Source organism: Protomyctophum parallelum (assembly GCF_964188405.1).
Source record: "Protomyctophum parallelum genome assembly, chromosome: 3".
NCBI lineage: Eukaryota > Metazoa > Chordata > Actinopteri > Myctophiformes > Myctophidae > Protomyctophum > Protomyctophum parallelum.
In genome coordinates, this window is record NC_139698.1 from 4,230,357 (window position 1) to 4,255,960 (window position 25,604).

General features: G+C 47.7%; 1 protein-coding gene across 1 annotated transcript in view; it reads right to left on the reverse strand.

The window, feature by feature from the left end:
• The window catches only part of LOC310856090 (glucocorticoid modulatory element-binding protein 1-like), a gene marked incomplete at its 3' end in the record, with an annotated part of 49,847 nt that overhangs the window by 3,422 nt on the left and 20,821 nt on the right, over window positions 1-25,604 (reverse strand). The window contains exons 8-10 of the mRNA XM_083761307.1: window positions 22,810-22,947; window positions 21,111-21,227; window positions 19,992-20,074 (exon numbers count right to left, since the gene is read on the reverse strand). Coding sequence (XP_083617433.1) covers window positions 19,992-20,074; window positions 21,111-21,227; window positions 22,810-22,947 — 338 coding nt within the window. The remainder of the gene's footprint in view (window positions 1-19,991; window positions 20,075-21,110; window positions 21,228-22,809; window positions 22,948-25,604) is intronic.

Consider the following 25,604-nt stretch of genomic DNA (forward strand, 5'->3'; position numbering starts at 1 on the left):
AAACTAGTCCAGTCCAGGAGTTATTTCGCTCCCTTGTGTTGTTTATTAGCAATTTAAGAAATAAAAAATAGGGTCCATTGACTTACATTGTAGCGAGCTCTCAAAGTCACTCTTTTAGCACATGAACGAACGCAACAAAAGCTGATTCTGACAGCTTATGACATCAGGAAAACTCATGCGGTTTTATTTTTAATAAAAAATGTCAACGTTGTATTGTTTTGATTAATTTGTGTAGAAGGAAGATCTGGTAGGTATGCTTACACTAACCGAATCACTTCTGTTTTCACGTGACGCGGTACTACGATCCGATTGGTCCAACTCTAACTGCAACAATCTGGAACAACGCACTTCATCCTCCGTTCTAAAAGTATCGTAAGCCTACAAACTTATGACTGCTTGCCGTGGGTGTCTGTGTCGGGGGTACTGCTCGACTGCAGATGGATTGGGTGCTCTCAGCGTACAACACAGGCAGCCAGCGTGCTTCCTTGTTTACAAATGAAACCGGAAACGGAAGACCGCATTGCCGCTTCAGTGTCTCTCCAAACAAAATAGTACCTTTATAAATATACGTTAAAACACGAAAGTAAAACCGCATGAGTTTTCCTGATGTCATAAACTGTCAGAATCAGCTTTTGTTGCGTTCGTTCATGTGCTAAAAGAGTGACTTTGAGAGCTGTAAGTCAATGGACCCTATTTTTTATTTCTTAAATTGCTAATAAACAACACAACGGAGCGAAATAACTCCTGGACTGGACTAGTTTGACCATAATAAGGTAAGAAAACAACCCAAACGTCAAAAAAAGTGGTCTTACCCTTTAAGGATTGGACAAAGTTGCATTGGCAGCCATAGAAAATTCTGCCCAGGGTAAAAAACCGGATGTGACGTTTTTGGGCGTTCCTGCCTTGTTTCGTGTCAGTGTATAGTATATTGGGGTTGACATTATTATTATTTGTATTTCATAGAAGAGGGGGAGGGGCAAAATATCTACAAGCTCACAACATGACTGTGACGAGTTGTAAATCTACAGTTTTCACTGCATTCCAACTTTTCTTTCTTATTTAATCAGAATGTTGGACCAAAATGACATTTGAACTGAAGTTAAACCAGTGATATTTGTATGCATATTGTTCTGAACGCCTCGGTGCATTCTGTAAATTAACAGTATCATTTTAGGAGCCACTTTGAGAACCCCTGTTGTAAAAAAGACTCTTCTGTTTGGAGTTATAAATGTACTCAAGAAATACAGGAGAGAAAGAAGGTTTAATCAAAAGAATAAAATTGAATAAAAAGAACTGCTTTGTCTTTTCTTATTGTTTAAATTGTGTAACGGGCTGCTTTTACAGTGGTGTGAGAAGAAGTACACAACGCTATGTATAGCATCCACACAACTGGCATAATTACCCTACAGTTAATTTGCATATATGAATGAAATGCCATGTTATTGCGCAACATAACATGTCACTGTGCTGCACATTAGATCACATTTTCGGCCAATCCCCTTTCCACGCACGCACGCACGCACGCACGCACGATGGTGCATTTATAGTTAGATTATATACAACACTATAATGCTCATTTATAGAGCTGTACATGTGTTCATGTGTACACCTGTTGTATTGTCTTTGTCGCCCCCATGTGGACAAAACGAACCATTACAAGTAGAAGTCGTCAATTCTGTTCACTGGATGAAATAAAAACCTGGTGATGACGTTATGTACAAATGGACTTAACCCATTCTGACCTGAGATCAGATTCATACGAGGTTTCCAATGGACACACACACTGGTCTGATTAACCCATTCTGACCTGAGATCAGATTCATACAAGGTTTTCCACTGGACACACACTGGTCTGATTAACCCATTCTGACCTGAGATCAGATTCTAAAAATGTCAGTCGTTCGTTCTTCGATTTAAAAAAAAATAGCAGACCTACAAGCTCGTAGCGCGCCACTCGGTGGCGCGCTACGAGCTTGTAGATCTGCAATTTTTCAATAGCTAAAGCATAACATGATGCCGACACCAAAATGGGTTCCCGTTCAGAATGGTTCCATTTGTACACTCTCAGAGTTAAAATAACACTGGTTTTACAATATAAATCCGGGGTCCCACACTGTCCTGTCCTGTGGCGTGGCCTATTTAACCCATTCTGACCTGAGATCAGATTCATACGAAGGTTTCCACTGGACACACACTGGTCTGATGAACCCATTCTGACCTGAGATCAGATTCTATAAAAATGTCAAGTCATTCTTCGATTTTTCAAAAAAATAGCTAGACCTACAAGCTCGTAGCGCGCCACTCGGTGGCGCGCTATGAGCTTGTAGATCTGCAATTTTTCAATAGCTAAAGCATAACATGATGCTGACACCAAAATGGGTTCTCGTTCAGAATGGTTCCATTTGTACACTCTCAGAGTTAAAATAACACTGGTTTTACAATATAAATCTGGGGTCCCAGAGATAGAAATGCCATTCAATGGGGGGTCCGTAGACTAATGCATGTCAAACTGGGGGTCCTTGAAATTAAACGGGTTCATAATCACTGCTAGAGCCGTAATAATCTTCTCCTATGTGGGGGTCCCTGGCATGTGTTTTCAAATGGGGGTCTGCAGGGCTAATTAGGGTCAATTTGGGGGTCCCTGTGAGAGATTTGGGGAACCACTGCCTTTTAGGGTGACTCATTTCCAATGCTTGTCAAGCATCCCACAAATTGATCAGGCAACTATATATGTAAATCCCTGGAACATGTGACGCGTTTAAACCTAAACACCATGGTCCTGATTCTTCAAAAACGAAATGCGCCAGAGTGTAACGGTGACGGAAACAGATATCGTATTTATCCGTCCGATCAAGCTACGTTGAGATGACGTGTTATTCAGAGAGTGGTGTGTACCACAGGTGCGCTGGCGTATCGCAGGTGTATGTCATACTGAAAGCAGCGGGTGCAAAGTGATCGGAAAAGCAACCGACAACCTCATCTGCATTGATCCACGCCCCATATCGTACCATAAAAGGCTTCAAGCATGACTCAGCAGACAGCAGTTTGTCTGAGATCACAGCCGCGGTCACTGCTATATCCAAGCTTACAATGGTGCGTGCTCCGCTGAAGCAATATAATTATAATTTATTTAATTAAGTTCGGGACCAAGGCGGGTGTTCACTCACACCTTTGCAGAGGTAAAACATATCCGATATTTAAAATATCGGATATGTCAATGCAAAAGTCGTATTTTCAGAGAGAGCGAGAGAGAGAGAGAGACGAGAGAGGGAGGGGGGCTGCATGGGCCCTCGACACTGTTGCGCGATAAAGAACAGTAGCCCATACATTCATAAGTAAATATATTATAGGCCTACCTCGTAGGCCTGGGATCCTCTTGTCTGAAGAAATTATAATCCAGTGAGTTTATCCAGTGAGTTAAACTATTCTGTGTGTGGCATCCATATGTGATCAATATAAATATACATTATTATAAATTCTGTCTGTGTGTCCGTCATGTTCACGAGTGGAGGTGAGCTGGTTTAAAACTGATATGACTGGCCGACTTTCAAACACGCTGCATTCATTAGGCTAATATTGGTCTTCTATTTTTTTATATAGGGCTAATTAGCCCTATTCATTTTCCAATGTGAATCGGATCGGCAGTACGCTGCTGTCTGCCCTCCGCCACACACACACACACACACACACACACACACACACACACACACACACACACACCGACAGTCTCTGTAACAAAACAATTTCATTAGGCCTGCCGCCGCCTACTGCAGGCATTACTGTCTACACTAAACTATGTTGGATTCGTACAGTGCAGAATGCAGATAAGCCTATGTTCTTATTATAACTGTGAATTTGTTTTTTAACATGCAGCGCGAGTCCGCGAGATCCGATCTACAAGCTCACAACCGTTGCACTTCGAGTAGAAGGCTGCCGAGTGAGCATCCCCAATCGCGCATGATATAAATATCCTAATAAATAAATAAAAAGGTGTCGGCTTGCGGGGCAGTTTCTGTATATGGGACTCTATGCCTATAATGCATGCATTTAGGCATACAAGTGCACTCGGCTTTTATATATATATATATATATCGTTTTTTGTGCTGATTTTTTGTGCTGATCGACCAATATGTTGGGGACACATGCCTACATATTTTATCTGAGATTTGGGGACTATTTATTGATTCAGCATGAAGACTAAAGCCTTCTGAATAAATCTATATGCATGTGTATGCTTCCGCAAATTTCTCCGCCACCTAAAGAGGTGGCGGAGGATTTAGCGGAGTTACCGACGAACCAAAGTCAGCGTCAAGTTCACGGCCATTTCCATGAATTCCAAATTAATGTGGGAAATCCACGTAAATGCCTTTCCGCCAGCGTCACGGCAATATATCAGCGGAAACACGTTGAAGAATCAGGCCCCATGTGTGTAATAATAAAATGCCAAATGTTTATAATTGGTCATAAAATACAGTAGAACACGAGTTCACTCAAACGCCTCACGAGAACACCTAGTGTTCAAATTCTAAACACCGGCTATAATATGACTGACTTAGATTGTAAAAACTAAACACGTTTATGTGTTTAAAAAGTGTTACAGGCGATTAAACATGTTCTTCTGTTTATAATCTAAACACTGTGACACGTTTAAAAAGTGTTACAAATATGTGTTTAAAACAGTTTATAACGTGTGGTTACGTGGTAACCTATGTTCTCTGAGTGAAGAGACTATCTCTCCACCCAACATATTTCATATGTATGGGGAATGTCCCCACCTCACTTGTGACGTGGATACCTCTTTAAGACACACCAGTGCACTGGCACGCACGGGTATATAAGGCCCAGGTGGTGCGTGATTACACTGGTTTACTTGATCGACACCGCTTCTGAGCGACATCGAGGTGGAGAGATAGTCTCTTCACTCAGAGAACATAGGTTACCACGTAACCACACGTTCTCTATCGTATCAGAGACTATCTCTCCACCCAACATATTTCATATGTATGGGGAACTCTGTAAGACACCTCGTGAGGAAGCGAAGCAGTCCCAGAACCCCAAAGACAACACCAGTGGGCTTCGACCCAGCACATACTGAATTTGGAATGATTCATCATGTATGTTCAATGTAATGTATTTACAACCCCTGGAACGGCCGGACAGCCAGACGCCATCCGCCGCCAAATGCTCAGGCGCTAGGCGCCACCCAGAGCCCGGCCCTGCAAGACGCTAAGGCCAGAGACCACAGGGGTGAAGGGCCGCCCAAGCCAGCCCACTAGACGCAAGGCTGGCTTGACTGGTGAAGGTGACAATGACACCCACCGCTGAGTAGCATGCGAGACCAACTCCCCGAAGGGAGCGAATGCTGCATGTTCAGCCGGTATAACCGGGTGAATGTACATTAGACGGAGTAGACTATGTCGCCGCTGTGCAGGTCTGTCAGAGACGCACCTTTCCACAGCGTCCCCAGGTGGAGTGTGCCTGCCCTCCAGGCGGCACTGGTACTCCTACCTGTTTGTGTGCTGGATAACCTCTGTGATCCATGCACTCTCACTTGAAGCACTCAAAGAGCTGGTTCGTTACTCTGTGGGCCTTGTGTGGCCCTGGCATACGAATCTAATGCTCCAATAGGGCAGAGTGAGGACCGACTCCGTCTCTGTATGTCTACTGTCTGTATGACGATGGTAGGACAGAGCTCAATCACCTGATTGAGACGTGCCCTTTTGAAAACATTGGGGAGAAAGGCCGGTTTGGGGCAAGACTATACCATCATCCGGCATAGGCCTGCAGAGCTCATTATGGATTGACAGAGCTCGCAACTCCCCCATTTCTCCTTGCAGATGTGACACCGACAAGACTGCTGTCTTGAGCATGTCACGCTCACTGACTAAAGGTCGTAGAGCCTCCGGAGCTAACCCCAGATGGGCCTGATTGGGTCCCTAACCTGAGCTCCTCTGGGCCTCAGGGCACCCTTCAGGAAATGCTCTTCCTTTCTTTGTAACGAGGTTACTGCAGTCTGCAGGGCCTGCGCTCCCGCTCAAGTCAGCCTGCCGAACACTCGGTCAGCTGACTGTTGAAGCCCTGTTCTCTGAACCGGAATGATCCTTATGTCACATCACGGTTTTACAAGTAAAAAGTGGATGGCCTTCGTTTTTGTGCATAGTTCCCATCGCGTTTATGCTGCGGAGCTAAGCACACACCCAGTGAGAAGGGTGCTGGATGCCACACTGATACCACATAATGGTAGAACCTGATAAATGCTGACAGCATCGATCAAGAGGCTGTCCCACAAAACTCAGATTGGAGGGCATCTCGCCGTAAACCCATGCGGCAGCGAGGCCTTGTGTGGAATGTGCACATGTTCCCGTTGGGGCTGGCCTGCCTGCCCACCTATATGCCTGCTGGATTGTTTCACAAGCCAATGAGTGAAGTCCAGTCTTGGAGACTATCTGCCTAAGACAGTTAGGCCCATTTACCCTGCTCCACCACCCTGCTTATAGGAGGGTGGGAAGGGTGAAAATCAATAGACTGACTGGCTCACACTCTGATCAGGCCGTAGGCAAAATGCAGGGATTGATGGCGACAACACCTAAGCATTGCCATGTAGGAAGCGGCAGCACCCCTCACTGACAGAGACATTCTTGTGGCTGACACTGCAGTGCTAACAGCAAGAATGCTGCCCTGTGAGAAGCCATTGCAGCCCAAGTCTCCACGGGCTTAATTGGCTCATGCCGTAAGGCAGACAATACCACTCCCCGAGGAGGGACTGCTGGCCTATTGTGTGAGGGATGAACGGTATGAGGACCAACTGGGTGACTATTGTGTCGCCCTTGTGTGGGACAGCGGCCCGCCATGTTGCCAGATCCCTGGCCTAGCCACACGATTACCTCTGGATGAGGAGGGAGCTCAACCGGTCTCCAACACACAGAATTACACCCAGGTGTTTAAACGGCCATGCCGTAATACAACCTTATGGTGGTTCTGCTCACCCCTGACAGTCTCGTCACATTCTGCTGTGTGAACAGCAGTGTGAATTCGCTGGAACAACGTGGAACGTGTAAACTGACGCTGTCAACGATACGCCCACGTAGTGCATGACTGTGAATGACAGATAATGCACTGGCTGCATGTTCAGAAGAGCCGGAGGCACAAAGTGCACCATGATTGCCCTCAGCCCTAAGGGGCGGAGGCACAACCTGAGGGTGGCCCGACTCACTAGAGCAAGGGACAGAGTCCCTGCTTTGCCCTCTAACACATGCCGAGGAGCGCTGCGGACTGTGAGAGTTGACGCCTGCAAGGCCTCTTGTTGAGGTGCCGGCCTAGGTGCCCAAAGTGCTGCAGGTGCCTGGCCACGTTGTTGTGGCACTGCACCTCTGAGCGAGCACACACCATTCAGTTATCCAATTTAGGATGCAAAGGCCCTCCCGCCAAGGACTATGTCCAATCGGGGGGCTAGACATATGCCGAATGGGAGGACACGGGACTCGAAGGTTCTGTCATCTAAGACAAGCCGGTCAGTGCGTCAGACCCGGGATCTGAGAATAAGCATCCCCGGTCGAGCATGGCAAGCCAGTCGCCTTGGAGGATGGCCTGTAAGACCCTCAGCCCTTCCTTGCCGGGAGTGCTGTAAGCAGCACCCCACCCTCCCGAAGACATAGTGGAACCCACCCAGGGGTCCACCTGAATTGTCTTCCAGGACAACCGCTGTCCCGAGAGACAGCGGGTGGGGTCTGGGGCCTTAACTGTCAGGACTGAGGTATGGGCTTAGCCCGCCGAGCACATTTTAGCCATACCCTGCCGGTTGGCCTGTAACCGGACCCGTAGGTCCCTGGAACTGCCAAACCTGACTGGGGTTGCACAGCCTGAGGGGTGACCGAGGCAGGCTACTCATGGCCTTGCCGGAGCATTCCTGCACCTCCTGTGCACCTCCACAGCCTCCTTAGGATGCTGTAGCAAAGCACTGGCCTTTTGGCCAAACATGGCCGGTGGCTCAATAGGCAGCGTGGGGGAGCTTGTCCTCCTATCGCAGCTTGGCCTGGGGCTGCCACAGACGGCACCTCACCAAAGGGCATCAATAGCATGCCTGCTGCCACTGCCTGGGGAGCCTGAAAGCCAGTCGCTGCAGCTCCTCAATAAGGTCCGGGCCCTAATGGTCACATAAGTGCCACATATAAGCCGGTGCTGAAGCAGTGACAGAATAACCCTGTGTTGACTAGCTGTGCCTAGATAGCCATAGTGCATTCTCGGGATGAGAAGGAGCTTACTTTGTGGTTTCGAACCGGTAACCGGATTATACCATGCAAGTTTACACCTATAGGTGCGTGAACGGCCTTGCCGTGATACACCGTACAGAGTATTCCGCCCGACAGCCGCGGCACACTCGAGTTGCCAACATTGGCGAAACTACATCACGGACGCGTGAGCTGACACGGTCAGCAATACGCCGTATATACAGTAGTGTGCAAATGGCTGTGATTTCAGGGCTTGCTCCTGGCAGACTCAGCACGTCCTATACACTGTATAGTGCGCTACTACACCTGAACGCGGAAAGCTGACTGCCACGGCAGCCATACGCTCATCCTGTCTATGACAGAACCCACGGTTCGGAGGATGAGCTTGCTCCGTGGCGTCCCCCGTCGCACGGGTTCTACCACGCAGTCTACACCGGAGTGCGTGAACGGCTTTAGCCGCAATACACTCAAGTGAGCTCTCTCTCACGAGGCGAGGCAAAAACACGGCACTACAGATGCGGAAGTCGCCCCAGCGACAATACGCCTGTATAGTGCGTTTTAATGCTATAGCCTGGCCGGGCTGTTGTTTTGATTGATTGATTTACTGATTTACTAACAGCTTGCAGAATTACAGTACATTTCGAGTACAACTCAATACAAATACTGTTAACAGAGAGTGGGCGATACCATAAAGCATTACACTTGTTTACAATAGGGCCCACCATCTTCAATTCATCAAAACATTTAGAGACGTACGAATATACACAACTATATTCACTGCGCACTCGCAGGTCCCCTCCAGCCCACAGAATATGCAGCATGGATGCGTGAATTGACGCCATGCCAATAATACACCCATATAGTGCGTTGTATTCCACTGCCTTTAAGGATTACCGGGCCACTGGTCCTGTCTGTGTCACTGCACTCAGATCGACAGACAGGCTACACCACAGGAGCGTAAACTGGCGCCCCGCCAGCAATACCCCTGTATAGTGTGTTATATGGCCGTCGGATTCCTTCATTCCTCCTAGCCTCAACTGGCAAGAGGAAGAAAAACATACAGGAGTCAGGATCTTCATGAGCTGCTATCAGCATGACCAGGGAACCCACAGGTCACCCACTGGTCATGGCCATCCTCTGTGGGCATATGTGCCCCACGCAGCCCCAGAGAAACCCCTGCTGTTTCCATTTAATTCAATACCTATATACACTATTATTTTAATATGTTATATTAAATATATACAAATTTAATTGCTTAAACATGCTCAAAAAACGGGGAGTATAGTAATGTGCTTGAGAAGTGAGGGCACAATTTACCCTATGTGCAATTTACACTGCTGTCTCTCAGTCACATATTGATATTCATGTGTTGTTTTTTTTTTTTTTTCTCGGTAACATGTTTCATGTGGACCCCAAAGACTAGCTGACTGCCATGGCATCAGCTAATGGGGATCTTTCCAAATAGAAAAATAACTAAACAACAGCCAGCTGAGTTCTATAGTCTCTCTCTCTCTCTCTCTGGAGGAGGTTGCACCTGAATCTCCTAGCTGCACTGAGACACAGAGTGTTTGAGTTGGAGACAAACACTCTGCTCCAAACGTTTTGCATTATATAGTGTATATACGTATACCAATTTCCACTGTTTGGTCCACTAGAACAGGGATTTATGAGAGTCTCCCTCGACTTTCCAGGCAACAATTTACCCTACGATATATCACCGTGCACTGGAGACCAAACTTTGTTTGTTGTGGAATTAGCTCGTCCTGTCTATGACTGACAGGACCCACGGTTCGGAGGATAAGCTTGCTCCGTGGCTTCCCCCGTCCGTACGGGTTCTACCACGCAGTCTACACCAGGGTGTGTGAACGGCTTTAGCCGCAATACGCCCCAGGGAGCTCTGTCTCTCACGAGGCGAAGCAAAAGAACACAGCACCAAAGACGCGGAAGCCGCCCCAGCGACAATACGCCTGTATACTATACACTAGTGTATAGTGTGCTGTGTTAAATGATAAGCCTATAGCGGGGCTGATGTTTCGCTGCGCCAAACGCAGGTCCACTCCAGCCCACGGAATATGCATCACGGATGCGTTAACTGACACCAAGCCAGTGATACAAACGTATAGTGCGATTATTCCACTGCTTTACAGGATTACAGAGCCAATGATCCTATAGCGGGGCTGATGTTTCGCTGCGCCAACCGCAGGTCCACTCCAGCCCACGGAATATGCATCACGGATGCGTTAACTGACACCAAGCCAGTGATACAAACGTATAGTGCGATTATTCCGCTGCTTTACAGGATTACAGAGCCAATGGTCCTGTCTGTGTCCCTGCCCACAGGTCGACAGACAGGCTACACCACAGGACGCGTAAACTAACACTATGTCAGCAATACGCCTGTAACGGTGTTTTGGCTGGTGTTACCCTGTTTTTGTTTGCTATACCTACAAACGAGCTGTGTGACAGCAATCCAGAGAGGAGCGATCCACGCCAGCTCTCTAACCTGCCTCCAGCAGTGGATTAATCCGGCTGCCAGAACTCGTGAGTAGTTGCTTTTCAAAAAGTCTAAAAAATGCAGTTATTGTTGATAACTTGCTCTGCACTTCCGTTGAGGAGACCACGTCTTGGACTGCTCGGTGGAGATCAAAAAAGCAGTGTAATCACGCACCACCTGGGCCTTATATACCCGTGCGTGCCAGTGCACTGGTGTGTCTTAAAGAGGTATCCACGTCACAAGTGAGGTGGGGACATTCCCCATACATATGAAATATGTTGGGTGGAGAGATAGTCTCTGATACGATAGAGAACCTAAACGCTTGGGTTTAGTGTGTAGAGTTCAAATGGCCTGATCGTTATAAGTTAGTCCCCTAATTAATAGTTGGCTTTTCTGTTGTAAAGCTCTCTCATTGTCTCTTCTGGTAAATGGTAAATGGTGCATTTATATAATAATAATAATACATTTTATTTATAAGGCGCCTTTATCCAAGGCGCTTTACAGAGATTGTGACGATTATGGCGACGAAACCGGGGTTTTTTTTTGGACTACAACATGCCAGTGTTGGTTTTGGCAGCACATTTCTATTTTAGTTTTAGTCATATAGTCTCTTGAATAGTTTTCACTTAGTTTTACTCACATTTTAGTCACCTGGAATGTATTAGTGTTTAGTCTAGTTTTAGTCGACTAAATGTCGTGAGATTTTAGTCGACTAAATCTACAGTTGATTTAGTCGACTAAAATGTATTTAGGCGGGTCTTGATGCCGTCGTAATGAGTGTTTTTACACTTGCTGAAAATAGCCGATCTACAAGCTCACAACGCGTCGCGTTGTGAGCTTGTAGATCGGCTATTTTCAGCATGCAACCAAGTGTAAAATGACTTATACTGGATCTCTTGTCCACTAGTCCCTTCCTAACATTTTTATTTGTCGACTAAATTGTCAGTATATTTAGTCTTAGTTTTAGTATTTTTTGTCAGTGAAAAAAGGTAGTCGACGGACATTTTTCGTCTTAGTTTTAGTCGACGAAAACAACACTGCAACATGCTGTGGAGGCGGTTCTTGTTTTGCATTGTGACGGCGGCCTGTTTTTCTCTTCAACAACAAACCATCAGACTATTTTTCGCCGGATGTTCCTCAAACAAAGCTGGGAATACCTCGGCTTATGCTCCGAAGGTAAGAAGACAATCTATAGGCAGCGTGGAATATTGGATTAAATATAGCGTGGAACGCGCGTTACGCAGACTAACGCAGTAGGACTAAAACAAAATGATTAACTATAGCGTGGAACGCGGGTTACGCAGACTAACGCAGTAGGACTAAAACAAAATGATTAAATATAGCGTGGAACGCGCGTTACGCAGACTAACGCAGTAGGACTAAAACAAAATGATTAAATATAGCATGGAACGCGGGTTACGCAGACTAACGCAGTAGGACTAAAACAAAATGATTAAATATAGCGTGGAACGCGGGTTACGCAGACTACTTTGTGAGTCTGTGAAAGGTGCTATATAAATAAAATGTACTTACTTACTTCTCTTCAAAATAAACTCACTTTGTGGTGAATGTGATTTAATTGAAAAGCTAGAGCAGGCTAACAGTTTTTAAATATTAGTATTTAAAACAAGAATTCAAGTTACCAGAAAAAAAGGATCTTCACCCAATCTTAACGGTGCCGGAGATTAGCTGGTAACAGACGGACACACACACACACACACACACACACACACACACACACACACACACACGGACGGACGGAGTGCAAAACATACCCTCTCGGGGTGCATACTTAGTTTAGACTAGTCATTGGTTAGACATGGGTTAAGGTTAGGTTTAGGGGGGTGCATACTTAGTTTAGACTAGTCATTGGTCAGACATGGGTTAAGGTTATGTTTAGGTGTGCTGCCCCGTGGGAGCTTAGGGTTAGGGTGAGGGTTTAAGAGGGGTGCATACTTAGTTTAGACTAGTCATTGGTTAATGGGTTAAGGTTAGGTTTAGGTGTGCTGCCCCGTGGGAGGTTAGGGTTAGGGTGAGGGTTTGAGATAGGTTGTAGTTGTAGGACTAATGACTAGTCTAAACCAAAAACTGTCTAAACTAATTAGGTCACATTCATACCAGAGAGCTTTGCTGCGATTAAAATGAATTCTGCTGCGCATTTTCAGAAAGTGCACTTCGTTTGGCAGGTGTGAAGGCTCATTCGAATCCTAATGCGTATCAAAGAACCGCATTATACTCCGAGCAAAAACGGGGGTTTCGCTTCGCTTCCAATCGCACTTGATTACGATTCGGTGCAGGTGTGAATGCAATCCGCAGTAAATAAAGGAAATGAAGCAAACATAATGTGGCGGGTGAGGAGCTGAACACAGTTGGAAACGGAGAAGGCATATTTTACGCAGTGCAAAGATGTCCCGTTACCGTGGATAGACGTGGTCGAATGAGGAGACCGAAGCCCTGATCGAAATGAGGACGAGTACATTCATCAATTGCTTAAGAAAACACATAAAAACACTGCAGTGCAGTGTAATAGTATTATAGCCTACAGAATATTCTGTCTGTCTGTGCGTGCCGTAAACATGGAGTGCTGTCCCTGTGTGGGGACTAGTGGGGACTGGAACTTTCATCTCAATAAACGTGTCTGTTATATCAGTGCGCTCAGCGCTGTGCCTCCATGCCCAAAAGAACAGTGCGTGGCTGCATGCGTATAGTGAGAGAGAGAGAGAGAGAGAGAGAGAGAGAGAGAGAGAGAGAGAGAGAGAGAGAGAGAGAGATCACCATAGATTTCACTGTGTTGTAGGCTAGGTTTATGAACAGGGCTGCACACAACTTTTTTGGTCTAGTACTCAGAAGAGCACCTGGAGGAGTTGCTTGGTGCTCCTAAAATGCGGCGACCCGTCTCGCTGGATGGATAAAAGAGGGATGAATAACTTATAGCAAAACAATATTTATTGGATGAGTGGGGAGTCAATGGAGGGTATTGCAACTCTAGATTTAGCCCTAGAATGGCTCTTGTTGTAGATTCATCCCATTATTAAAAATATATAAATTTGCTAAAATCTAGGTCCATGTGTGTGGTCCAGCCCTATGGAATGCATATTATAATAAAAACAAGTTAACAACTTAAGGATAATATGATATGAGCATCAAAGCAATATTTAGATTTTGTATTATTTTGTATTTAAATAACCAATCTACTAGCTCACAACGTGTTGCGACACGTTGTGAGCTTGCAGATCAGCTATTTTTTTAACATGCGACACATCGTACGGCGAATCATACATCAGGCTTCCCTAGTTCCCTTTTGTTTTTAGATGAGGCGACGTACGTAGTCAGACAGTCAGACACACACACATGGCTCCTCTGTGAAAAAAATAAACAGTGTACACTACCCGACTTTACGATAATAAGGGACAGTATGTCGAGACACGGTGTTCATGTTGGGCAGCAGCAGTGCCAGTCCGCAATGCTTTAAACTCTTCCCACTCCACTATGTCGGAACTAAAACCTTAGTACCCGTAAAAAGTCGGTGGCCGGTGCCTAGGCTGTGAGAGACGCTAATATGGTTTCTGCCTCGGATTCGGGTTTTGAGACGGCATCGCACACGAGCAACCATGCTACTCCAACAGCCGGAAAACAAACACAAGCACAGCGGCAAATGGGAAGAGTGCAAAGCATCCAAAGCATGACCTTTTACACCGGGGACTACAGTAATTTGCTATCTGAAACGGAGAAGAGAAGACGAAACTATTTGTGTAAGGTTTTCCTGTCAACCGCCCTCCGCCTCCTCCCAGGCTCCTAGCACTCAGAAAGAAGCATGGATCCTCCCCCTTATGAGTAAGGACGCGCTGTGATTGGGCCAGTAGCCACTTTGAGTGGCAGTCGGTGGGAAATGCTCTCGCCACAACATTTTCTAGTATTCTGGCCATAATAATCATTCTGGGCGGCCCCAGCTGTTGGTACGCAGAAGCGCTTCCCGGCGCTTGATTGACAGCGCATTTTTAATTTTTACCGCGCATGCGCACCTGCGCACCACTTATGTGCAGCCCTGTTTATGAACACATTGATAAAGGTCCCCCCTGCTGCGTTTCCAATTGCTGCTACGGATGACAGTGTGTGAAGGCAAACCGCAGCGAATGAAATATGCAAGAATCCCCAAATCTCCGCCCATACGGATCTGAGTCTACCGAAGTATTAGGTGAGAATGTGACCTTTAAGTACTGCACCCCTCCCCCCATTCGGCCCATGGTAATAGGGACAAAAAACACTTCCCTGCAAGGGTTGAATGTCAACATAAACAGTGGAACGAAAACCCAAATACTCTTTTCTGCAAAGGAAACACACACCAATACAATGATATAGTGGCTGATAAATAGGAGCTAAGATATTTATTTATATACATATATTTAAAAGAAGAAAACAAATAATACAATACAAATGTTGCCTATAGTATCCCTTTAACGGTAACTCGTTCTGGACGGGAACCCCATTGTGTTTTAAGCATTATGTCATACTTTATAGCTTATATATACTTTAAAACAGCAGATCTACAAGCTCGTATAGCGCGGCTCTCGGTGCCCCCCCTCAAGGAAAGGGAAAAGGGATGGGGAGCCCTGCTTTAGAGGCCACTCGGTGCCCCCCATCAGAGAAGGGAAAAGGGTTGGGGAGCCCTGCTTTAGAGGCCACTCTGTGCCCCCCATCAGAGAAGGGAAAAGGGTTGGGGAGCCCTGCTTTAGAGGCCACTCGGTGCCCCCCATCAGAGAAGGGAAAAGGGTTGGGGAGCCCTGCTTTAGAGGCCACTCTGTGCCCCCCATCAGAGAAGGGAAAAGGGTTGGGGAGCCCTGCTTTAGGGGCCACTCTGTGCCCCCCATCAGAGAAGGGAAAAGGGTTGGGGAGCCCTGCTTTAGAGGCCACTCTGTGCCCCCCATCAGAGAAGGGAAAAGGGTTGGGGAGCCCTGCTTTAGAGGCCACTCGGTGCCCCCCATCAGAGAAGGGAAAAGGGTTGGGGAGCCCTGCTTTAGAGGCCACTCGGTGCCCCCATCAGAGAAGGGAAAAGGGTTGGGGAGCCCTGCTTTAGAGGCCACTCGGTGCCCCCCATCAGAGAAGGGAAAAGGGTTGGGGAGCCCTGCTTTAGGGGCCACTCGGTGCCCCCCATCAGAGAAGGGAAAAGGGTTGGGGAGCCCTGCTTTAGGGGCCACTCGGTGCCCCCCATCAGAGAAGGGAAAAGGGTTGGGGAGCCCTGCTTTAGGGGCCACTCGGTGCCCCCCATCAGAGAAGGGAAAAGGGTTGGGGAGCCCTGCTTTAGGGGCCACTCGGTGCCCCCCATCAGAGAAGGGAAAAGGGTTGGGGAGCCCTGCTTTAGGGGCCACTCTGTGCCCCCCATCAGAGAAGGGAAAAGGGTTGGGGAGCCCTGCTTTAGGGGCCACTCTGTGCCCCCCATCAGGAAAGGGAAAAGGGTTGGGGAGCCCTGCTTTAGAGGCCACTCGGTGCCCCCATCAGAGAAGGGAAAAGGGTTGGGGAGCCCTGCTTTAGGGGCCACTCGGTGCCCCCCATCAGAGAAGGGAAAAGGGTTGGGGAGCCCTGCTTTAGAGGCCACTCGGTGCCCCCCATCAGAGAAGGGAAAAGGGTTGTGGAGCCCTGCTTTAGAGGCCACTCTGTGCCCCCCATCAGAGAAGGGAAAAGGGTTGGGGAGCCCTGCTTTAGGGGCCACTCGGTGCCCCCCATCAGAGAAGGGAAAAGGGTTGGGGAGCCCTGCTTTAGGGGCCACTCTGTGCCCCCCATCAGAGAAGGGAAAAGGGTTGGGGAGCCCTGCTTTAGGGGCCACTCGGTGCCCCCATCAGAGAAGGGAAAAGGGTTGGGGAGCCCTGCTTTAGGGGCCACTCGGTGCCCCCCATCAGAGAAGGGGAAAGGGTTGGGGAGCCCTGCTTTAGGGGCCACTCGGTGCCCCCATCAGAGAAGGGAAAAGGGTTGGGGAGCCCTGCTTTAGGGGCCACTCGGTGCCCCCATCAGAGAAGGGAAAAGGGTTGGGGAGCCCTGCTCTAGAGGCCACTCGGTGCCCCCATCAGAGAAGGGAAAAGGGTTGGGGAGCCCTGCTTTAGGGGCCACTCGGTGCCCCCCATCAGAGAAGGGAAAAGGGTTGTGGAGCCCTGCTTTAGAGGCCACTCGGTGCCCCCCATCAGAGAAGGGAAAAGGGTTGGGGAGCCCTGCTTTAGAGGCCACTCGGTGCCCCCCATCAGAGAAGGGAAAAGGGTTGGGGAGCCCTGCTTTAGAGGCCACTCGGTGCCCCCCATCAGAGAAGGGAAAAGGGTTGGGGAGCCCTGCTTTAGGGGCCACTCGGTGCCCCCCATCAGAGAAGGGAAAAGGGTTGGGGAGCCCTGCTTTAGGGGCCACTCGGTCCCCCCATCAGAGAAGGGAAAAGGGTTGGGGAGCCCTGCTTTAGAGGCCACTCGGTGCCCCCCATCAGAGAAGGGAAAAGGGTTGGGGAGCCCTGCTTTAGGGGCCACTCGGTCCCCCCATCAGAGAAGGGAAAAGGGTTGGGGAGCCCTGCTTTAGAGGCCACTCGGTGCCCCCCATCAGAGAAGGGAAAAGGGTTGGGGAGCCCTGCTTTAGGGGCCACTCGGTGCCCCCATCAGAGAAGGGAAAAGGGTTGGGGAGCCCTGCTTTAGGGGCCACTCGGTGCCCCCCATCAGAGAAGGGAAAAGGGTTGGGGAGCCCTGCTTTAGGGGCCACTCGGTGCCCCCCATCAGAGAAGGGAAAAGGGTTGGGGAGCCCTGCTCTAGAGGCCACTCGGTGCCCCCCATCAGAGAAGGGAAAAGGGTTGGGGAGCCCTGCTCTAGAGGCCACTCGGTGCCCCCCATCAGAGAAGGGAAAAGGGTTGGGGAGCCCTGCTTTAGGGGCCACTCGGTGCCCCCATCAGAGAAGGGAAAAGGGTTGGGGAGCCCTGCTTTAGAGGCCACTCGGTGCCCCCCATCAGAGAAGGGAAAAGGGTTGGGGAGCCCTGCTTTAGAGGCCACTCTGTGCCCCCATCAGAGAAGGGAAAAGGGTTGGGGAGCCCTGCTTTAGGGGCCACTCGGTGCCCCCATCAGAGAAGGGAAAAGGGTTGGGGAGCCCTGCTTTAGAGGCCACTCTGTGCCCCCATCAGAGAAGGGAAAAGGGTTGGGGAGCCCTGCTCTAGAGGCCACTCGGTGCCCCCCATCAGAGAAGGGAAAAGGGTTGGGGAGCCCTGCTTTAGGGGCCACTCGGTGCCCCCCATCAGAGAAGGGAAAAGGGTTGTGGAGCCCTGCTCTAGGGGCCACTCGGTGCCCCCATCAGCAGTGGCGTGCACAGATAGACACTAGGGGGTGCTAGAGCACCCCCTGCCGTTTTGGCAATGTGCTCTTAAAAAAAAAAAAAAAAAAAACATTTTTTTTTGTTTGTTTTTTTCCCCTAATTTGTAGTGTGTGGACCATGCGGTGACATTGATCAAATATTGATAAAAAACGCTTCTACTATATTATTTAGGCCCCCCACAATCTAAAGCTATGTTTCTATGTCAGTGGTTCTTCGATACAAAAAAGAAATAGCAGACCTACAAGCTCGTAGCGCGCCACTCGGTGGCGCGCTATGAGCTTGTAGATCTGCTATTTTTCAATAGCTAAAGCACCAAAATGGGTTCCCACCCCAAAATGCGCTGCACAAGGTGCCCCTTTTTTCACTTGAGCACCTGCCCCTCTAAATGTCTGTGCACGCCACTGCCCGTCAGAGAAGGGAAAAGGGTTGGGGAGCCCTGCTTTAGAGGCCTTAGGCCTTACTTAAGTAAAAGTACTTAGTTACTTTCCACCACTGCCACTCGGTGGTGTCTCCCGTGGCCTCCCTCCCGCCACGGTATGGGTTTATAGAGATGGCCTCCCTCCCGCCACGGTATGGGTTTTCTATAGGCATATTATGCAGTGGTGGAAAAAGTACTCAATTGTTTTGCTTAAGTAAAAGTACCAATACTGCAATTTAGAACTACTCCTTTACAAGTAAAAGTACGGAATTGAAAATGTACTTGAGTAAAAGTGTAAAAGTATCAGCATCAAAATGTACTAAAAGTTAAAGTACTCATATTGCAGAATGTCCCACTTCACAAGTTCAAAATGTGTACAAAGTCTATTGAAAATAGCCGATCTACAAGCTCACAATGCGTCGCGTTGCGATGCATTGTGAGCTTGTAGATCGGCTATTTTCAAATGGCCAAAATATATTGGGTTGAAGTGGTTAATTTATGTTTTCTAATCAAAATTAAAATCGCCAAAGTAACTAAAGTTTTCAAATAATTGTAGTGGAGTAAAAGTACAAATGTTGGCTCTGAGATGGAGTGGAGTAGAAGTAAAAGTACTGGAAATTGGAAATACTCAAGTAAAGCACAAATACCTCACAAAATTGTACTTAAGTAAAAGTACTTAGTTACTTTCCACCACTGATATTATGTACGTAATTCCATGCTATGTCAGCGTGTTTAGGTGAGACTGACAGAGAAACACAAGGCGTGGTTCCAGCTAGGAGCGCTGCGGAGCGCGTTATAGGTTTAGTTAGGGCCTTAACCCATTCAGGACAGGGGACCCCTTTTGGTGTTTAAAAGCACCAGCATGTTATACTTTAGCTATTGAAAGAAATAGCAGATCTACAAGCAGCGCAGCGTGGCACCGAGTGCCGTGCTGCGAGCTTATGTAGGTCTGCTATTTTTTTGAAAGGGTCGTGAAAATGTGACGCGAATCGGTGAATATATGCTTTCAGAGCGAACGCTTTTTACCTCAAATCTTTGCTTCTGTGGGACAACATAATACATTCTCGATCAATCAATCAATCAATCAATCAATCAATCAATCAATCAATCAATCAATCAATCAATCAATCAATCAATCAATCAATCAATCAATCAATCAATCAATCAATCAATCCACATGTCTCCTGGAGCTATGGATGTGTCTTCAACACCTCTTCTCCCCCAGACCGTGTCCGGCCGCTGCACTATCCCCTGTTAGCTAGCGCCGCGGCCCGCCGGTTAGCTGGCCGCGGACGCAGTCCTGCGTTTGGCCAGTGGGGGCGCTGTGGCGCTGCAGCCGCGGCCGCTTGGAGGCCACGGCCCTGAGCGACCGACTGTCGCCGTGGCTGTCCCTCCTCCCCCCCTCTCCCTCCTCCCTGTCCCTCCTCCCCCCCTCTCCCTCCTCCCTGTCCCTCCTCCCCCCCTCTCCCTCCTCCCTGTCCCTCCTCCCCCCCTCTCCCTCCTCCCTGTCCCTCCTCCCCCTCGCTTCCTCCAAGCTGTCCTCCATGGGGTGGCGACTCCCCAAGCTGTCCTCCATGGGGTGGCGACTCCCCAAGCTGTCCTCCAGCGCTGAGGGACAAAGAAACATGACACACACGTTGGTCACACACTTTGACTGACCTGAATGATAACCTGTAGATGATAACCTGAATGATAACCTGTAGATGATAACCTGAATGATAACCTGTATGCTTTCTTGGGCATATATATTAGGCATCTCCCGGCTGGAGTCGCCGGGAGAAATTAGACGCAGCTGCAACATGGAGGCTGTACACTTTGACTGGAGCAACATGGAGGCTGTACACTTTGACTGGAGCAACATGGAGGCTGTACACTTTGACTGGAGCAACGTGGAGGCTGTACACTTTGACTGGAGCAACATGGAGGCTGTACACTTTGACTGGAGCAACATGGAGGCTGTACACTTTGACTGGAGCAACATGGAGGCTGTGCACTTTGACTGGAGCAACATGGAGGCTGTACACTTTGACTGGAGCAACATGGAGGCTGTGCACTTTGACTGGAGCAACGTGCAAATGCATACTGCCGCTACTGCACTGAAAGGGACATTCTTGGCCGAAACCCAATACCGAATATAGGAAACAGTTGGCCGAAAACGGAAAACCGAATACCAAATATCTGAATATTCGGTGCATCACCAATTGCAATATAGAAATACAAAGTACAAAAGTATTGGCATCAAAATGTCCCTCCCTGGAACAACATATTTCAGATGGCCAAATACAGATATTTTTTGGGGGGGACTTGACATGAAAATGTTTGAGAACCACTGACATGGAAACATGTTTTTCTTTTCAGAAAACTGTCAGGACATTTTAGTTCTTACCGTAGCAGTGTGTAGTGTGTGTTAGTTCTTACCGTAGCAGTGTGTAGTAGTGTGTTAGTTCTTACTGTATCAGTGTGTAGTGTATATTAGTTCTTACCGTAGCAGTGTGTAGTGTATATTAGTTCTTACCGTAGCAGTGTGTAGTAGTGTGTTAGTTCTTACCGTATCAGTGTGTAGTGTATATTAGTTCTTACCGTATCAGTGTGTAGTGTATATTAGTTCTTACCGTAGCAGTGTGTAGTGTATATTAATTCTTACCGTAGCAGTGTGTAGTAGTGTGAGTGGTCGTCCCTTCACAACGCCTCCTCTCCACAGCTCTCTTCACAGAGTCCAACAGTCCAAACGTCTCACACAGAGAGGTCAGTATGAACGCATCTGACACGCGCACGCACGCACGCACACACACACACAGAGAGAGAGAGAAAGCCCTTTAACTTGAGAGTGTATACAAACCGAATCATTTGGACACTCTTGGAGTGTACACATCAGACCTGTCATGGTCGTTCAGGCCTCCGACAGTTCGCTGTGTTTTTCTGGTACTAGTATCGTTCGCTCATGTCCGACCACGGCAGAATGGCACAGAAAAACTCCCACCACGAAGCCGGCATGCATGGAACCTTCGCTCTTATTATCGTACATCGTCACACCACTTCAATGTTTGTGTTTACATTTACACACTTCAATGTTTGTGTTTACATTTACACACTTCAATGTTTGTGTTTACATTTACACACTTCAATGTTTGTGTTTACATTTACACACTTCAATGTTTGTGTTTACATTTACACACTTCAATGTTTGTGTTTACATTTATACACTTCAATGTTTTGTGTTTACAATGTTTGTGTTTACATTTATACACTTCAATGTTTGTGTTTACATTGTTTGTGTTTACATTTACACACTTCAATGTTTGTGTTTACAATGTTTGTGTTTACATTTACACACTTCAATGTTTGTGTTTACATTTACACACTTCAATGTTTTGTGTTTACAATGTTTGTGTTTACATTTATACACTTCAATGTTTGTGTTTACATTGTTTGTGTTTACATTTACACACTTCAATGTTTGTGTTTACAATGTTTGTGTTTACATTTACACACTTCAATGTTTGTGTTTACATTTACACACTTCAATGTTTTGTGTTTACAATGTTTGTGTTTACATTTATACACTTCAATGTTTTGTGTTTACAATGTTTGTGTTTACATTTACACACTTCAATGTTTGTGTTTACATTTATACACTTCAATGTTTTGTGTTTACAATGTTTGTGTTTACATTTACACACTTCAATGTTTGTGTTTACATTTATACACTTCAAAGTTTGTGTTTACAATGTTTGTGTTTACATTTACACACTTCAAAGTTTGTGTTTACAATGTTTGTGTTTACATTTACACACTTCAATGTTTGTGTTTACATTTATACACTTCAAAGTTTGTGTTTACAATGTTTGTGTTTACATTTACACACTTCAAAGTTTGTGTTTACAATGTTTGTGTTTACATTTACACACTTCAAAGTTTGTGTTTACAATGTTTGTGTTTACATTTACACACTTCAATGTTTGTGTTTACATTTATACAATTCAATGTTTTGTGTTTACAATGTTTTGTGTTTACATTTACACACTTCAAAGTTTGTGTTTACAATGTTTGTGTTTACATTTATACACTTCAATGTTTGTGTTTACATTGTTTGTGTTTACATTTACACACTTCAAAGTTTGTGTTTACAATGTTTGTGTTTACATTTATACACTTCAATGTTTTGTGTTTACAAAGTTTGTGTTTACACACACTTCTGTCTTCAAAGGTTCGTGTTTCGTTACCCACGTATGTCTGTGTGATCAGGGTGTGGTCATGTGATCGGGGTGCATGTGGTCAGTGTTCAGTGTTACATTAGGGTGTGGTCATGTGATCAGTGTCATGTGATCAGGGCGTGTTCTCACCTGTGTCCAGCAGGGTGCAGCGCTCAGCGCGTCGCTCCGCTCCTCTGAGAGCCGACAGCAGCTCAGTGTGGACGCTGGACAACACCTGTCCCAGCAGGCCCTGGGCGGCCACACCCTGCCACAGGGCCAGCGTCCCTGCTGCACACACACACACACACACACACACACACACACACACACACACACACACACACACACACACACACACACGCACACGCACACGCACACACACCTTAGCTAGGTTTACCGACGTGAGAATGGAGGGATCATTGAAAACAAAGGCGGCTTGCACACTGTGGTTTGCATGCACACGGGCTGCCAGAGTAGGGTAACATTTGTTGTTTTTCTTGTGTGATCACACACACACACACACACACACACACACACACACACACACACACGCGCACGGGCACACACACGGGCACGCATTCGAGGTTGTTTGATGTTGATTCAATGCTGTGCAGCGCACAGGCATGATCATGCAGTGAGGTAGCCTGACGTAAACAGAGACATTTCTGGTCTAGAGGGGCGGGTCGCGCCTCAGAAATGCGCGCACCCTGATTGGATCTCATCGATCTGTCCGTCACCCCCGGCCCCTCCTCTCCCCCCTAGTGCAGCGCTACGTCACATCATTTAGAGCGACGCCCACCCGGAAGGGTTGACTCCCACTTTTAGACTGGTTCAGCCCACGGCTTTTTCCAGGCTTTCATCTTTCGCGCAGACGAAATGAAAGCCTGGGTATCGAGGCTAGCAGTGAGGCAACTCAGGCAGCAATGGGTAATGTAATAGGTACCCGGTACCCAAGCACGTTCGGTTCGGTACATACTTGGTCCCGAGGTTCTGGACCCACCCCTACCTCTCACCAACCTTAATCCGGTCGTCTTAACGCACCCCTCACCAACCTTAATCCGGTCGTCTTAACGCACCCCTCACCAACCTTAATCCGGTCGTCTTAACGCACCCCTCACCAACCTTAATCCGGTCGTTTTAACGCACCCCTCACCAACCTTAATCCGGTCGTTTTAACGCACCCCTCACCAACCTTAATCCGGTCGTCTTAACGCACCCCTCACCAAGCTTAATCCGGTCGTCTTAACGCACCCCTCACCAACCTTAATCCGGTCGTTTTAACGCACCCCTCACCAACCTTAATCCGGTCGTCTTAACGCACCCCTCACCAACCTTAATCCGGTCGTTTTAACGCACCCCTCACCAACCTTAATCCGGTCGTTTTAACCCACCCCTCACCAACCTTAATCCGGTCGTCTTAACGCACCCCTCACCAAGCTTAATCCGGTCGTTTTAACGCACCCCTCACCAACCTTAATCCGGTCGTTTTAACGCACCCCTCACCAACCTTAATCCGGTCGTTTTAACGCACCCCTCACCAACCTTAATCCGGTCGTTTTAACGCACCCCTCACCAACCTTAATCCGGTCGTTTTAACGCACCCCTCACCAACCTTAATCCGGTCGTTTTAACGCACCCCTCACCAACCTTAATCCGGTCGTTTTAACCCACCCCTCACCAACCTTAATCCGGTCGTTTTAACGCACCCCTCACCAACCTTAATCCGGTCGTTTTAACCCACCCCTCACCAACATTAATCCGGTCGTTTTAACGCACCCCTCACCAACCTTAATCCGGTCGTTTTAACGCACCCCTCACCAACCTTAATCCGGTCGTTTTAACCCACCCCTCACCAACATTAATCCGGTCGTTTTAACGCCCCCCTCACCAACCTTAATCCGGTCGTTTTAACGCACCCCTCACCAACCTTAATCCGGTCGTTTTAACCCACCCCTCACCAACATTAATCCGGTCGTTTTAACGCCCCCCTCACCAATCTTAATCCGGTCGTTTTAACGCACCCCTCACCAACCTTAATCCGGTCGTTTTAACGCACCCCTCACCAACCTTAATCCGGTCGTTTTAACGCACCCCTCACCAACCTTAATCCGGTCGTTTTAACCCACCCCTCACCAAGCTTAATCCGGTCGTTTTAACGCCCCCCTCACCAACCTTAATCCGGTCGTTTTAACGCACCCCTCACCAACCTTAATCCGGTCGTTTTAACGCACCCCTCACCAATCTTAATCCGGTCGTTTTAACGCACCCTTCACCAACCTTAATCCGGTCGTCTTAACGCACCCCTCACCAACCTTAATCCGGTCGTTTTAACGCACCCCTCACCAACCTTAATCCGGTCGTTTTAACGCACCCCTCACCAACCTTAATCCGGTCGCTTTAACGCACCCCTCACCAACCTTAATCCGGTCGTTTTAACGCACCCCTCACCAACCTTAATCCGGTCGTTTTAACGCACCCCTCACCAACCTTAATCCGGTCGTCTTAACGCACCCCTCACCAAACTTAATCCGGTCGTTTTAACGCCCCCCTCACCAACCTTAATCCGGTCGTTTTAACGCACCCCTCACCAACCTTAATCCGGTCGTTTTAACCCACCCCTCACCAACATTAATCCGGTCGTTTTAACGCACCCCTCACCAAGCTTAATCCGGTCGTTTTAACGCCCCCCTCACCAACCTTAATCCGGTCGTTTTAACGCACCCCTCACCAACCTTAATCCAGTCGTTTTAACGCACCCCTCACCAACCTTAATCCGGTCGTTTTAACGCACCCCTCACCAACCTTAATCTGGTCGTCTTAACGCACCCCTCACCAAACTTAATCCGGTCGTTTTAACCCACCCCTCACCAACATTAATCCGGTCGTTTTAACGCACCCCTCACCAAGCTTAATCCGGTCGTTTTAACGCACCCCTCACCAACCTT